The sequence below is a fragment of the Prionailurus viverrinus genome, chromosome B2, assembly GCF_022837055.1.
Source record: "Prionailurus viverrinus isolate Anna chromosome B2, UM_Priviv_1.0, whole genome shotgun sequence".
Classification (NCBI taxonomy): domain Eukaryota; kingdom Metazoa; phylum Chordata; class Mammalia; order Carnivora; family Felidae; genus Prionailurus; species Prionailurus viverrinus.
The window spans coordinates 123,824,359-123,838,712 of NC_062565.1; the positions used below are offsets into that span (position 1 = coordinate 123,824,359).

At 38.4% G+C, this 14,354-nt stretch overlaps 1 protein-coding gene across 4 annotated transcripts in view; it reads right to left on the bottom strand.

The window, feature by feature from the left end:
• The window catches only part of MAP3K5 (mitogen-activated protein kinase kinase kinase 5), a 207,842-nt gene that overhangs the window by 125,501 nt on the left and 67,987 nt on the right, over positions 1-14,354 (bottom strand). For all 4 annotated transcript variants that reach the window (XM_047857784.1, XM_047857785.1, XM_047857787.1 and 1 more), the window contains one exon: positions 1,660-1,683. In XM_047857784.1, the coding sequence (XP_047713740.1) occupies positions 1,660-1,683 (24 nt within the window). The remainder of the gene's footprint in view (positions 1-1,659; positions 1,684-14,354) is intronic.

The following is a 14,354-nucleotide window of genomic DNA, read 5'->3' on the forward strand; positions in this document are numbered from 1 at the left end:
TAACCGACTGAGCCACCCAGGCGCCCCTCCCTGCATTAATTTTCTGATTTGTGTCTTTGCTTATTTGTGTCCTGACCTTCTCCCCCAGCTAGACTCTGGCACTTGTCATTTGCTGTCTCACGGAGCAGTTAGGAATCTGCTTGCTTCCACTTTCACTCTCCACGGTGAATCCCTGTGGCACGAGGCTCAAAGCCTGGCACACAATACATGATCAATATTTGTTTAATAAAACTGCTATGCTAAACAGATGCCTGAAGCAATAATTGCTCATTTCCTGTCCAGATGTGAAGAATAAAAGTGCATAATGACATTATGTTGCAATGAGTCTCTGACTTGGTGCAATCTTAACAGTAAGTTTTAAACTTTCAGATGGAAGGACAAACTACCAATTGTACTTTTAATCTTATCATCTTAAATCACGTGCAGATCTTTATGTAGGGTATTATTTCCAATCTAATTTATAGAGATACATTCTTTAAGGTTTTTAAATGCTGGCTTATTTTCTAAATGAAAAATACAACCACTAGCCTAACAAGGCTGATTCCCTAATATATATAAATTTTCTTCATGCACTTTTAAAATTTGAAATTTACTTTTATCATTTTTTAACTCTTGTTTTGTTTGTTTGTTTTTTTAACATTTATTTATTTCTGAGACAGAGAGAGACAGAGAATGAACGGGGGAGGGTAAGAGAGAGAGGGAGACACAGAATCCGAAACAGGCTCCAGGCTCTGAGCTGTCAGCACAGAGCCCGATGCAGGGCTTGAACTCATGGACCGTGAGATCATGACCTGAGCTGAAGTCGGACGCTTAACTGACTGAGCAATGCGGGCGCCCCTTAACTCTTGTTCAGTACTGTGTGGAAAGTAGGATTTCTGTAGTGTGGTCTCAAAGGCAGACTAGACTCAGGAACTTAAATCAACCTGTATAGATAAACAGATAATAGATTGACATGTATCTATATATGTATGTGTGTGTGTGTGTGTGTGTGTGTGTGTGTATGTATATTCGTACTTATAATTTGTGTTATATAATTTATACACAGACACAGACATCTATATATGCGTATATATAAACATACGTAGACACACAGACACATATATGCACTCGTGCGTATATACGCTACAAAATTGGATATACTATGGAAACTTTTTTTTTCCTCAAAATATAAATATATATGCTAAAAAAAAACAGGCATTAGGGTACCTAGGTGACTCAGTTAAGCCTCTGGCTCTTGATCTCAGCTCAGGCCACGATTTCACGGTTTGTGGGATCAAGCCCCACGTCAGGCTCTGCGCTGACAAAGCAGAGCCTGCTTGGGATTCTCTCTTTCTCTCTCTCTCTCTGCCCCTTCCCTGCACTTATATGCATGTGTTCTCTCTCTCTCTCTCTCTCTCTCTCTTTCTCAAATAAAGAAACTTAAACAAAACAAAACAAAAACAAACGGATATCAGCATCATCTTCCACTATTTATAAATTTTCACTGTAAAGAAACATTTAGATAAAATAACCATATTTATATTGATACCTCAGAAACTCTAAAGAGGAAAAACAGAGATAGAAATTAATAATTTGTGGAGATTAAAAAAAACAACCAGAGATTAGTTGATAGAACAGAAATGATAAAAAATTTCTGGAAGAGTTAGGGAAAATACTCACAGTATTCTTCTGGCAAATGATTTCCTAAAAAATAAGAAAAGAAAAAAATAAAGCAGACGTTAATACAAAATTAATTTGATAATTAACTATTTGATGTATTTGTATTAACAATTTTATTAGCAATTAGAAATTTCAGGAAGTATACCATATGTTTCTGTATCTGAAAAACTTATAATCTGATGGAAACGAGAGAACACAAAGGTGTTGTCAATGGTTTAAAGGAAACAGTACAAATATGTAAAATCCAAAAACTGAATAATCTAAAAATCATTCTTGCAGAACACGTGTGAATTATCAGCCACGATCTCTCTGGGGAAAGGTTAAAAGGAGTTCACTTTCCCTACGTACAACCTCACTTACACCCTGGGAGGGGACCATGCAGATGCTGGCTCTTGGGAAATAAAGGGTATTGGCCACTTATCAGAGTGGGTAAACCCACACAGAGATGAGGACATCTGACAATGAACAGTCACAGATACAACTTACATATTGTTCAATAAAAAGTGGAGTGCAAGAAATACACTTCAGGCAGCATCTCTGTCCTCTAGGCTGTGAGGAGTGAGATTGTGTAAATAACGTAGCTATACTGTGTCAGGTGCATAGAAAGCTGTTGATAATGCAAGCTCTCATCATCGTTAGTTCCAGTCGTTTAAATGCCTAGAGACATGGAAGAGATAATCTGGAAAAGCCTATGGCATAAAGGCTTCACCGAGGTTGGAGAATCACGATTTAAAAAGAGAAATGGGACAGAATTTTGGAAATGATGGCATGTATGTTGTCATGGAAACAGAGAATGTGAGGCTTTTGTGGAGTCTCAAGGGTGGGTCCATCTGGCTAAGAAGAAGAGCCAGATCTGGTGAGGTAAGGAAGGAGCAGAGGAGCTATTCAAGTCCCAGCTGACCAGCTATCCTTCTTCATCCCAGGATCAACGTGGGGGCAAAGAGGGAACTGACAAGGATTTTGACTTAGAGCAGTACGTAAGATTTTTGAACGCTTAAGGATAACAGATGAGTAAATAAAAATCTCAGGAAGGAACTGTAGAGGGTAATTTTGAAAGCCATAAAGCTGTGTATATAAAATACTAAACAAGCCCTTCAATACTTCACAATCTTGTGGGTCAAAAAAGGGGGGGAGGACAAAAAGGACACGTACACATTTAAAAAGAAACATCACATGCCTGGGTGCACATGAGTGTATGTCCACACATACTAGGTCTAAAGAGCAATGCTACAGCAAGGGCTTACATTTCAAAGGGAAAGAAGATGTTCCTAAGATGTGAGGAAGTCTGGGAAGATCAGCAGAGAAGGTGGAACTCAAGATGAGTCAAAGAGGACAAGACAACTTTCAAAGGCAAAGCAGGAAGGTAGGGATCCAAGTTAGAGGACCAGGAACAGCAAAGACTCTTTTAGGGAATGACACAAATGATGACTGGGGGCTGGAGAAGACAGTTCATTTAAGGAAGTACAGAGAAGAGAGTTAAAGAGGTATTTGAAAAAGATCTTGAATTTGATCACTGGACTAAGAAGAAAGTTCACTTTGGCATGTACCAATAATATTAGAAAGTTATTTAGGGCCTTACTAAAGAAGGCCTTGAATGCCAAAATAAAGTGCTTTGTGAACAACTGGCAGTCAGCATGTTTTTTAAGGTGGGCGATATACATAAAGAAGTATCAGCATACATTGGGACACTGTAATAGCAAAGGCTGGGCACAACATCAATGTCTACCCATTAGAATCTGGTTAAATAAATGATGGTAACTCCATGTAATGGAATATAATGCTACTAAACAAAGAATGAGGAAGCTCTTCATAGAGAAGTTCTTGATAGGGAAAGATCTCCAAGATATACTGCTAAGTGAAAAAAAAAAAGCAAAGAACAGAATGGTGTTCATCCTATGCTCCTATTTATGTATAAAAGGGAGAAAAAGAAAATTCTAATTTGTACATTTGTAAAATCTCCCTAGCAGAATATACAAGAAACCAATAATAGTGCTTGCCAATAAAGAGGGAAGCTGGCTGGGTGGGGGTCAAAGATGAGAGAATGACTTTTCACTGTATATCCTGTTGCACTTTTATTTATTTATTTATTTTAACGTTTATTTATTTTTGAAAGAGAGAGAGAGAGACAAAGCACGAGAAAGGGCAGGACAGAGAGAGACAGAGAGACAGGATCCAAAGGAGGCTCCAGGCTCTGAGCTGTCAGCATAGAGCCCGACGCGGGGCTTGAACCCACAAACCGTGAGATCATGACCTGAGCCGAAGTCAGACACTTAACTGACTGAGCCACCCACGTGCCCCAAATTGTGTTGCACTTTTAAATTTTTCTATCAGGTGAACATATTACCCAAGAATGACAAATACATAAAAGATAAACCTTGTTAAAACTTGAAAAAAAATACTAATGAGATGGTGGTATTTAGTATTGGAGGGGAAAAAGCATTTAGGTGGCACTGCAAATGTACAGGGACATCAAAATAAGGGCTTGGATGATAGCGGTGCCCAGAGGATGGAAACCAAGAGATAGATGAGTGACACTGTGGAGGAAGGTGGAAAGTGGCTCTTCCCACAGGTGTTTCACAGGTAGTTAGTGCATCCTTTTCCCTCTCTCTCTCTCACACACACACATACACACACAAACACACACACACACACACACATCTACACACACAAACATACACATGCACACACAATGGTTCATGAAAAAATAAGTTGAAAATTTTAAAAACGCTGAATAATCACAAAGTCAGGAACACAGTATGCAGAATTTTCCAAACTTGATTTATAGAGCATCTCTTCAGAGTAGCAAACCACACTCTTTTGAACACAGCTCTCTTGTGATAGTAATATCCCCTTCTCCTCCTTCTAAGTATCAAGGGAATGCCCTTCTCTTCATCCTCTATCACATAGCATCCTCTGTGCATTGCGTAAGAAACCTGTTCTCTTTGAAGCTGCCCTTGACTGTCTTCAATGACACCAAACTTCCCAACAGTAGATGATGTTCTTAATTTCTGCCACTATTAGCCCCGTATAGACCTCTAAGATAGCAATACATGTACTCATTGTAAATGTGTCATTATACGATTCTCCTATCCCATATCACAAGCAACCCGAATGGTTTGTTCATCTTTTACCCCACTAATTGCCTAGAAAATTGAATGGCATATAGTAGGTACTCAATAAGAGCATGAATAAGTTAATGAATGTATAAAATATTGGGCTATGAATCACAGTAGAAATGTGTAAGTCCTGGCTCCACTCTTGACTAGCCAGATGTCATTTCTCCTCCCTCTACTGTAACACACTAAGAGTTGGGTTGAGTGATTGCTGGTCTCTTCCAACTCTGTTCTATCATTTGCTTTTGGCTAAAGGCCTATCCAGTGAGCACTCTGTCCTTGTGCCACGGGAAGGAGAGACACCTTCACGCCCAGGACTGGAGCTACCCTACCGCCTCCCTCTTCTGGTGCACCAGACACAGAAATGGAAGTAGTGACGAGGGGAACAGTGAGCAGGCTGAAGGGTCCCTCTGCTCGTCACTACAGAAAATAGGCTGCTATTGGCTTAGAGCCAATATGTGACACCTTCCTGAAGAATGGCTCATTAATAACAGCCCTCTTACATGTCTTCTTTGCTTTCATTTCATTTTGCATTATAACAAATTATGAAACTGTATTAAGGTCATCCCCATGAAAAACCTCCCCATAAAATAATAAGTGTGCGTGATGCCTATTTTGAACCAGAGAGAGTCCAGAGTGCCATGATTTACAAATCCGTGGTCAGTTATCAAGTAAGCAAGATGTTCGTGGGAATGTCCAGAGGTAGCACTTACTATTAAAAGGGCACAGGGTCAATGTTTCTGGTTCCCTACTAAACTGTGAAACTACTTTGTATGGTCATATTTTCAAATGACTCTTTCCCTAACGTTTACTGAGTGTATAATTTATACCACTGGCTAAGTTGGGTGTTGTTTAAAAGTGCTGTGGGCAACCTGGGTGGCTCAGTCAGTTAAACGTCAGCTCTTGATTTCGGCTCGGGTCATGATCTATCTCACAGTTTGTGAGATGGAGCCCCAAGTCGGACTCTGTGCTGACAGCATGGAGCCTACTTAGGATTCTCTTTTTCCCTCTCTCTGCCCCTCCCTCACTCATGCACGCATGCGCACTTTTGCTCTCAAAACAAGTAAACATTTAAAAAGTAAATAAATAAAAGTGCTGAAAAGAATCCAATAAAAAGTCACTGTTTAAAAAAAAACACAGGATCTGCTGAATTCTTATTAACTATTGCTTATGTTTTGTAAAGGCTAAATGGATATAAATTGTTCTCTTGAAGGAGACAGAGTTTACTCACAGTTTATGATGTAATGTTAAATGAGGCATCAACTCTAAAGAAGAAAAGTACTATGTATGCATTGTAACTCAGTACAAATAAAGACCAAACAAGACCTCACAAGGTAGCTACCTACTCAGGGAGACAAGTGAACGTTTAATCTGTACTGAACCCACTGAAGGAAAAAAAAGGAGGACACGAAATAAATTTAAGACCCAACTGCTATGTTTCACATCACTGCATGGAAATTCCTCACCTAAACTGCTGAGAAATAAGATGGCAAAATAAACTCCAAATCCTTCCCAATGAAATGTTTTGAGGATGCATTACTTCCCTACAACTTCATACTTGTCTTAGGCTTTCTGGTTTGGACACCCCCTGGCTGTACCAGAAACACCCCAAATTGTTTTTTTCCCCATTTTCCAGTACCCAGATAGGGAAAGAAAACAGAAGAGACAAGCTAGTCTGGGTCTCTTTGCAAGGGAAGACAAAGGCAACTTTTGATAGCTATTTGGGACAATACAACTTTGAAGAGGTCATTTTAAGGATAAATAAATGGAGCATCTCCACAACTGGAAAGTGTGCCTAGAATTTAGGTAATCGCAGCCGGGGGAAGGAAGTGGGAGCAGCTGGTGTGGGGTTGCCAAGTTCAATTGATTCAGGCTGGGAGAAGCAGAACTAGCAAGCAGGACCTCAGCTTCCTGAAAGAAAAGGAGCAGGCTGGGAGTTCCTGGCTGGAGAGAACGTGGTCCCCAGCTGGTGACCTCTGGGTCTTCCCTTCTGATCCCGCTTCCTGTCCAAGGGGAAGTAGGCAAGGGTTCCACCCAAGTCGGGTAAAGGAGGGTTATTTCTTATACTCCCTAGCTCCATCCTCTTACCTAAGTTCAATACTTCAAAACACGACGAGACTAGGAAATATCAAATGGGCCGTTGTGAACATCCCGGGCCTCACCAAGAGGATACGATTCAACTTTACCCTTCAGCATGCTGCAAAAATAAAGCTGTACCAGCTCAGGAAGAACACTCCAACACAGGTGTCACAGAACTGGCCCATCTTTAAAGTTAGGAAACTAATTACGTTAGTGCTTCCATGTTAGGCTTGCATCAAAGCTCACGTTAAAAAAAAAAAAAAAAAAGCTCAATAATCTAACAAGAATCCAGAAAATCATATTTTTATGGGACATGAAATCTGTGCACAGACTTAGAAGTATACGTGATGATAAGTCAGACAAGATGCAGTTTGCCCTTCTCTGACACTTACTGTGTATGCCTCTAAGTCATTGTATCTCTCTGGGTTTATTTCTCATCTGTAAAGAAAGTATCTTTAATCTGCCTAATCTATGTAGAAAGTACCGAACTTGTCTATCTTGGATTGTTTTTCAAGAATAATTGAAATAGGGGCGCCTGGGTGGCGCAGTCGGTTAAGCGTCCGACTTCAGCCAGGTCACTATCTCGCGGTCCGTGAGTTCGAGCCCCGCGTCGGGCTCTGGGCTGATGGCTCGGAGCCTGGAGCCTGTTTCCGGTTCTGTGTCTCCCTCTCTCTCTGCCCCTCCCCCGTTCATGCTCTGTCTCTCTCTGTCCCAAAAATAAATAAACATTGAAAAAAAAAATTAAAAAAAAAAAAAAGAATAATTGAAATAAGCTCATAAAAGTATGTTAAGCATTTTAAAGACATACATAGTTTGAGTATTAACATTATCAAAGCAAACAACCCCAACTCAATTCCTATTTTACCAGATCTAGACATATTTTATACCTTATTGTTTTGTGAGCAGGGGTGAGAACATACCCTTCTCTTGACATGAACAGCTGTCGATTAAATCAACCTGTACCAAAAGTCAGGTTAAATTATAACAAAGCTGGAAAGTAATCTCAAAAGAAATTTTGACTCTCCTCTCATCCCTCTAAATTTTATTTTATGTTAAATAAATATGTCTTTGTGGGAGGACTCTACTATAAGTAGAGATGTCTTTGAATGTGGCTGGGATGTTGAGGAGCGACATTCTACACATACAGGATTTGAAACAGCTTTTTTAAAAATATTAAAATGATAATTTTATAATCCAAAGTATTAAAAAAATCTGTGAATCCAGCTAATATAAGTAAATTCCTGAATACATATATAAATGGGAGAAAATGGACAAACCTCCAGTGCAGAAGTCCAAGTAATTTATGTACATGCTCTGATTGAAGAAAGTAGAGCATAATTCTTCCCTCCTTTTATTTATTTTTTTTAATAATTTACATCCAAATTAGCATCTAGTGCAACAATGATTTCAGGAGTAGATTCCTTTACCCATTTAGCTCATCCCCCCTCCCACAATCCCTCCAGTAACCCTCAGTTTGTTCTCCATATTTATGAGTCTCTTCTATTCTCTCCCCCTCCCTGTTTTTATATTATTTTTCTTTCCCTTCCCTTATGTTCATCTGTTTTGTGTCTTAAAGTCCTCATATGAGTGAAGTCATGTGCTTTTTGTCTTTCTCTGACTGAAACAGCTTTTTAACACAAACTTCTCCTTATAATGTATTGCCATTACAATTAACTTCCTCTTCTTTGACACCAGCCATTTGTCTCAGCAACACCTAACTGGAACAAATTACTCAAATACAGGTATTTCTTATTTAAAAAAAAAACCTCTATTGTTATGTAGCTACGGGCATAATGAATTTCTGTACAGTAAATTACATTTTTTTGCATAAATTTCAGTAAACATTTCAAGGATGCATTCTACAAGGACCTAAATAGGATAATGGGTTTGTGTGCCACATAGATCAGCTTGCACAGCAAGAATCACTTATTTATAATGAACAAAAGGGAACAGAATTCAGGCAAGCCTTGCCCCACCTGGGTGGGAGTCAGGAGGCTTTCAGACTCGTATCTTCAGTGTGCAGAAGTATTCCTTCTTGCTGTTTAACATATTCAGACTCATGGGCCTACGATGGAAGTCTCTACAAATGAAGAAAATATCTGGTGCCAACTCAGTGATATGATGACATTTTCCACTCACAGTGTAGGATAGACTTCTTTCTCTCTTTGACAAAAATGGTAATTAGACACTAGAAAGAGTGGGTGTGGGTGGGGAGGTAAAGGAGGAATTAGATAGGAAAACAAAGGCGTACTCTATCCAGTATACAGGTAACTCCTCAGTAGATGTAAGATTGCTAATTGACATGAAAGAAAACTGGATTCTCCAATCTCAGGCCCTTTCCAAAAACTCAGGGATGGATTCTACACCTGGGAAATCAACTCATGCTAAATAAATCATTGATCTAGTTTGTCTGATCTTCAGAGAAAATCTTGATAAAGAGATGCTCCCATGTATTACTCGTCTGCTCCTCCCCAAGTTACCTTTTTTCCCTCCCAATTTGATGGGGAATGATTATAGCTCAGATAAAAGGTAGACCCTTCCTATAAGTAAAATAGAGAACACGACTGTTTCCTCTCTCAACAGAAAGAAAAATCTGTCCATGAAACAATATGAAGGTTTGTGACGCTATGTTGAACCAGGGAGAGTAGAGAGTGCCATGGTTTACAAATCAATGGTTGGTTATCAAGTAAGCAAGATATTTGAATCCAATAAAAATTCACTGTTAAACTAAAAAAAAAAAATAAACCATTGGAAAAATATAAATTTTAATTTCATACACAACTCAAAATCTAAAACTAGATTCCTCTGAGTAATTTACTTTGGTAAGGGAGGTAAGACTTTAAGAAGAGGAACTGGCAGTGTAAGAGGGGAAAAAAATGTACAGGTTTAAGAACACAGTGGGACCTGAGTAGATTCACCAGATCCAAGTAAAAATTCAATTTAAGTTCGAGGTATTTGTACCAAAAATGACCCTCATATCTTCACCAATTGACTAGAAGTTGGCAGAATCACTGAAATTGACAACAAGGATATCGCTGCTCTTTTCAAAACTATAACAATTTGCTTTAAGTGGAAATGAGTAAGTACCAGAAAAACAGACTTAATATCCAGTTTCTCACAATAAGCTCTAAAGGAGATTGGGTCCCTCTATACCTGCAAGCTAAAAGATCATCAGTACCATGGAGCTGTCTGAATGAGAAACTATGATAGTTGTCAACGTTCATCATGTCAGAATTTCCTTCCTTTTCAAGACTGAATAATATTCCATTTTGTGTATATCCCACATTTTATTTTATCCATTCATCTCTTAATGGATATTTAAGTTACTTCTACCTTTTGGTTACTGTGAATAATGCTGCCAGGGACATGGGCGAACAAATATCTCCATGAGATCCTGCTTTCAAGTCTTTTGGATATTTTGTCCAGGAGTGAAATTGTTGGATCATATGGTAATTCGATTTTTATTTTTTATTTATTTACTTTTTAAAGGTTAATTTATTTTTGAGAAAGAGAGAGAAGGAGAGGGAGACAGCACAAGCGGGGTAGGGGCAGAGAGGGAGGGAGACTGAGGATCTGAAGCTGGTACTGCACTAACAGCAGAGAGCCCGATGCCGGGCTCGAACTCACCAACCCTGTGAGATCATGACCTGAGCTGAAGTCAAATGCTCAACCGGCTGAGCCACCCAGGTGCCCCTGGTAATTCTATTTTTAATTTTGTGAGGAACTGTGTATTATTAAAATGAAATAACTTTTCAAGCAATGATTAAAAAGAAAAATACAACTAAAGTTCTTGAAAAGGGAATAATCTCACATAATCATTACTTTTCAACATAAGCTGTGTCACTACTAACTGATATGCATTTCAATCTCTAGAGAAACATTTATTCCGTAATAGGTAACATGGGAATAAAGCCCATCTTAGTGCAGAAAGAAAGGTCCAAATGCATCTGAGCCTTTTTAATCACAGTTAGAATGCAAGCAGAAAGAAATTAAACACTATTTGGGGATTTAAATGCCCAAAATATATGTAAATTATCCGGAAAGATACAAAGTACCGCAAACTTCTTAAGAAAACGATTGTGAGATATTTCAACTATAAACAAAGCATAGAAATTATCACACACTCATGTATATACCACCTAGACTTAGAAATCAAAAATTGCAGATAAATGTGAAGACTTGTCTTTCCCCCCAGTCCTATTCTATTCCTATCTCCCAAAGAGATAACTATTCTGAATTTGTTGTTTGTAATTCCCACGTGCACATCTATCCTTCAAAACGCAAAGACGTATGAAAGCACTGCCTTGCACGTGATTAGATTTTGTATGGATGGTATCATACCGCACATACGCTTCTGTGATTTGTTTTTTTTCTCTCCACACCGTTTCTGAGATATATTGATAGTGACACATAAGACTCTAGTTAATTCATTTGAGTGCTCTAGAATATTCCACTGAATGACTCTACCAGAAGGTATTTATTCATTCCCTTGTTGATAGGTATTTACCAATTCTCTGGGGAGAGGGGCTATTACAAACAATGGTCATATAACATTCTTGATTAGATCCCCTTCTGCATGCCAGAGACTCTCTTTACAGTACACATCCAGAGACAGAGTTGCTGAGCCTCTGTGCTATGCTCATCTGATAATACTAGGTGTTGCCAAATTGCTCTTTGGAAGTAGTGCCAATATACCCTCCCACCAGCAGTGCCCATCTCCTACTCTCCACAGCCTTGTGGTGGGCACTATAAGGGCTTCTAATTGTTGACTATCTGATGGTATGCAGGGGTATTTCCTTGTTTTGTTTTGCTTTGTTTTTATAAGCAGCACTGTTTAAAGTGAGTGGAGAGTGGCTTGCAGGGAAGAGAGGGAGCTGAAGAAAGGAAAAGGGGAATGAATCTCAAGAATTAGAGCTGAGAGCAGTTTCAAAAAGGAATTTCTGCCGATAGAAGAAATGGCTCATTAGAACAATTTCCACACTCTATACAACAGCCCTTTGTTTCCCTCAAGTCCTTTCTGATGTCAGATGTGTTTTGTGGGTCTGTCCCATGGCTCATTGGTTAGGCGTGTCCAGGCTTACTCCTCCATCTGCTGAGAGACCCCAAGTGGAGGTCTGATCATTTCTGTAATACATGAAATTAATCTGGAAAGAACTGTTACAGCCATTTCCTATTTTCAAGCAAGTGTTAAGTCTTAGCATAGAGTCTCATTAACACGCACATAAGAAGTTATTGTGATATTTATTTAAAGAAAACAGTGAAGATTGTGTTGTTAAAATGCTAAGGGAAAAAACTATCAACTTCTCTTTCTCAAAGTGCTATGATCTCTTTCTGAAAAAAAATTCAATATTTCATTCTTACTACAGTAAGATAGTACTTACAATTTCAAATGTATACAAATCTTATTGCAAGTATATGATTTGATTAGATCCTAAACATCCTTTCATATGGAAACCCAGACACAGATTGCAAGTATTTTTATGTTCCTATCAATTATTTTTTAGGAGCCTAAACTTAAATTTTTTTTCCTATGATTTTGCTGCCAAAGAGAAACTGCTCTCTTCAACAAAGAGCAGTAGATGAAAATAAAACTGGTGCAGCTGTACTTTCTAGATATCCAAAGAATCAATGTACGTGAGGCTCGATATGTGACCAGAATAGCATTCTCGTTCTGTCTGTTGCCTGTGAAAACAGGGAGATGGTTCATTTTTATTTTATTTGGCTAATCTATACATAATATATTTTTATAGTAAGTCCTGTTCTGCCTTATTTCACAGATGTTTTCTTTTCTGTTGGTAAAAGGCAGGGATGACGCCTATAATGAACTACAATGGAAATTAATAAAATTAAACACACACACACACACACACACGCGCACACACACACACACACACACACACACACACACTTTTTTCTCAGTAGCAGAGGACCAGAAAAATTTCTAGGGCTCAGAGGAAATTGTTAGACTGAAAAAAAATACTTTCTGTTCCAGAGAACTCGGTCCTTTGCAACCAGACACTTATTTGGACCAGGAACAAGTTAAACAAACAAACAAAAAATGGCAAAAGCTTAAGCTAGTGGAAGGAGTAAGAGAAAAGACAGGATGGCTGTTGTACGGAACAATTCAGGGGGCAGACATAATTGATGGATTTTCTCAATGAACACACCGAACAGGAAAGTCAGATATCCTTCTAACTGGAAGAAACTGCAATGAAGTTTAGGGGTTAGGAGGGTGGGCTTCGGAGTGAGGCAGATGATTGAAATTATTTGAGTCTCAGTTTGCAATTCTATAAAATAATGGTATGACAGCATATAATATACCCCACAGGGATGTTTTTAGAATTATATGTGAAAATGTATGTGGGTGAAACACACAGTAAGTGCTCAGTTACAAGCAGCTATTAGGTACAAGATAAATGAGTATATTTTATTTTATTTTTTTTTAAATTTTTTTTTTAATGTTTATTTATTTTTGAGACAGAGAGAGACAGAGCATGAATGGGGGAGGGTCAGAGAGAGAGGGAGACACAGAATCTGAAACAGGCTCCAGGCTCTGAGCGGTCAGCACAGAGCTCGACGCGGGGCTCGAACTCACGGACTGTGAGATCGTGACCTGAGCCGAAGTCGGCCGCTTAACCGACTGTGCCACCCAGGTGCCCCTAAATGAGTATATTTTAGATAGATTAGCCTGTCTAAAGAACTATTGTATTCAAGTACCAATAACACTTCTAAACAAAGGCTGGCAAAAAGCAATGAAATCAATTTATTTGTTCCATAAACATTTCTGATGAGCTTCAACTCTTTCTCTCAAATGTCATTTTAATTCATTTTTTAAAAAATTTCCCCAGGAAAGAATAGTCATAAATGAAATCACAAAATAACCATAGGGCAAGAATAAAAGTAGGGTGAAGTGAAAAATGTCTAACACAACACTGCCTGCTTAGAATACTTAATGTAAATAAAATAAAGTAATGCAATAAAAATAAAAAATAAAATAATTTCATTCCTTTATTGACTACTGATATGTTATAAATGGTAGTACATCAAAATGTTTAATTAAAATACACCACCACAAAACTTTATGATGCATTAATTAGAGGGGTAAATCTAAGGTAAAATAAAGTAGGGGTAGCTTAAAGAATTTCTCTGGGTAAAAAAAAAAACAAAACAGATTCAGACAGAGTAGGGGCAAATCTCTAAGGACTATTGCAGAATATTCTGTAAAGGGATAGCCTATCAATGGCCAGCACAATGCCTGGCCTTCAGTAAATGTATATTTGCTAAATGAAACTACAGATTTTCAAAAAAGTCATACAAGCTTTAGATATTCAGATAAAAGAAAAATACGACTTTTTTTTTTTTTCATGGGTGGGGGGTTAGAGATCTTCATATAGCAATTACTAAGCGGTTGGAAATATGACTCTGGGTTTTAGGTCTCCATGTTCCCAGCTTGGCTTTGATTTGAAAACTGGAAGATACAGATAAGAATAAGTTGCATGAAGC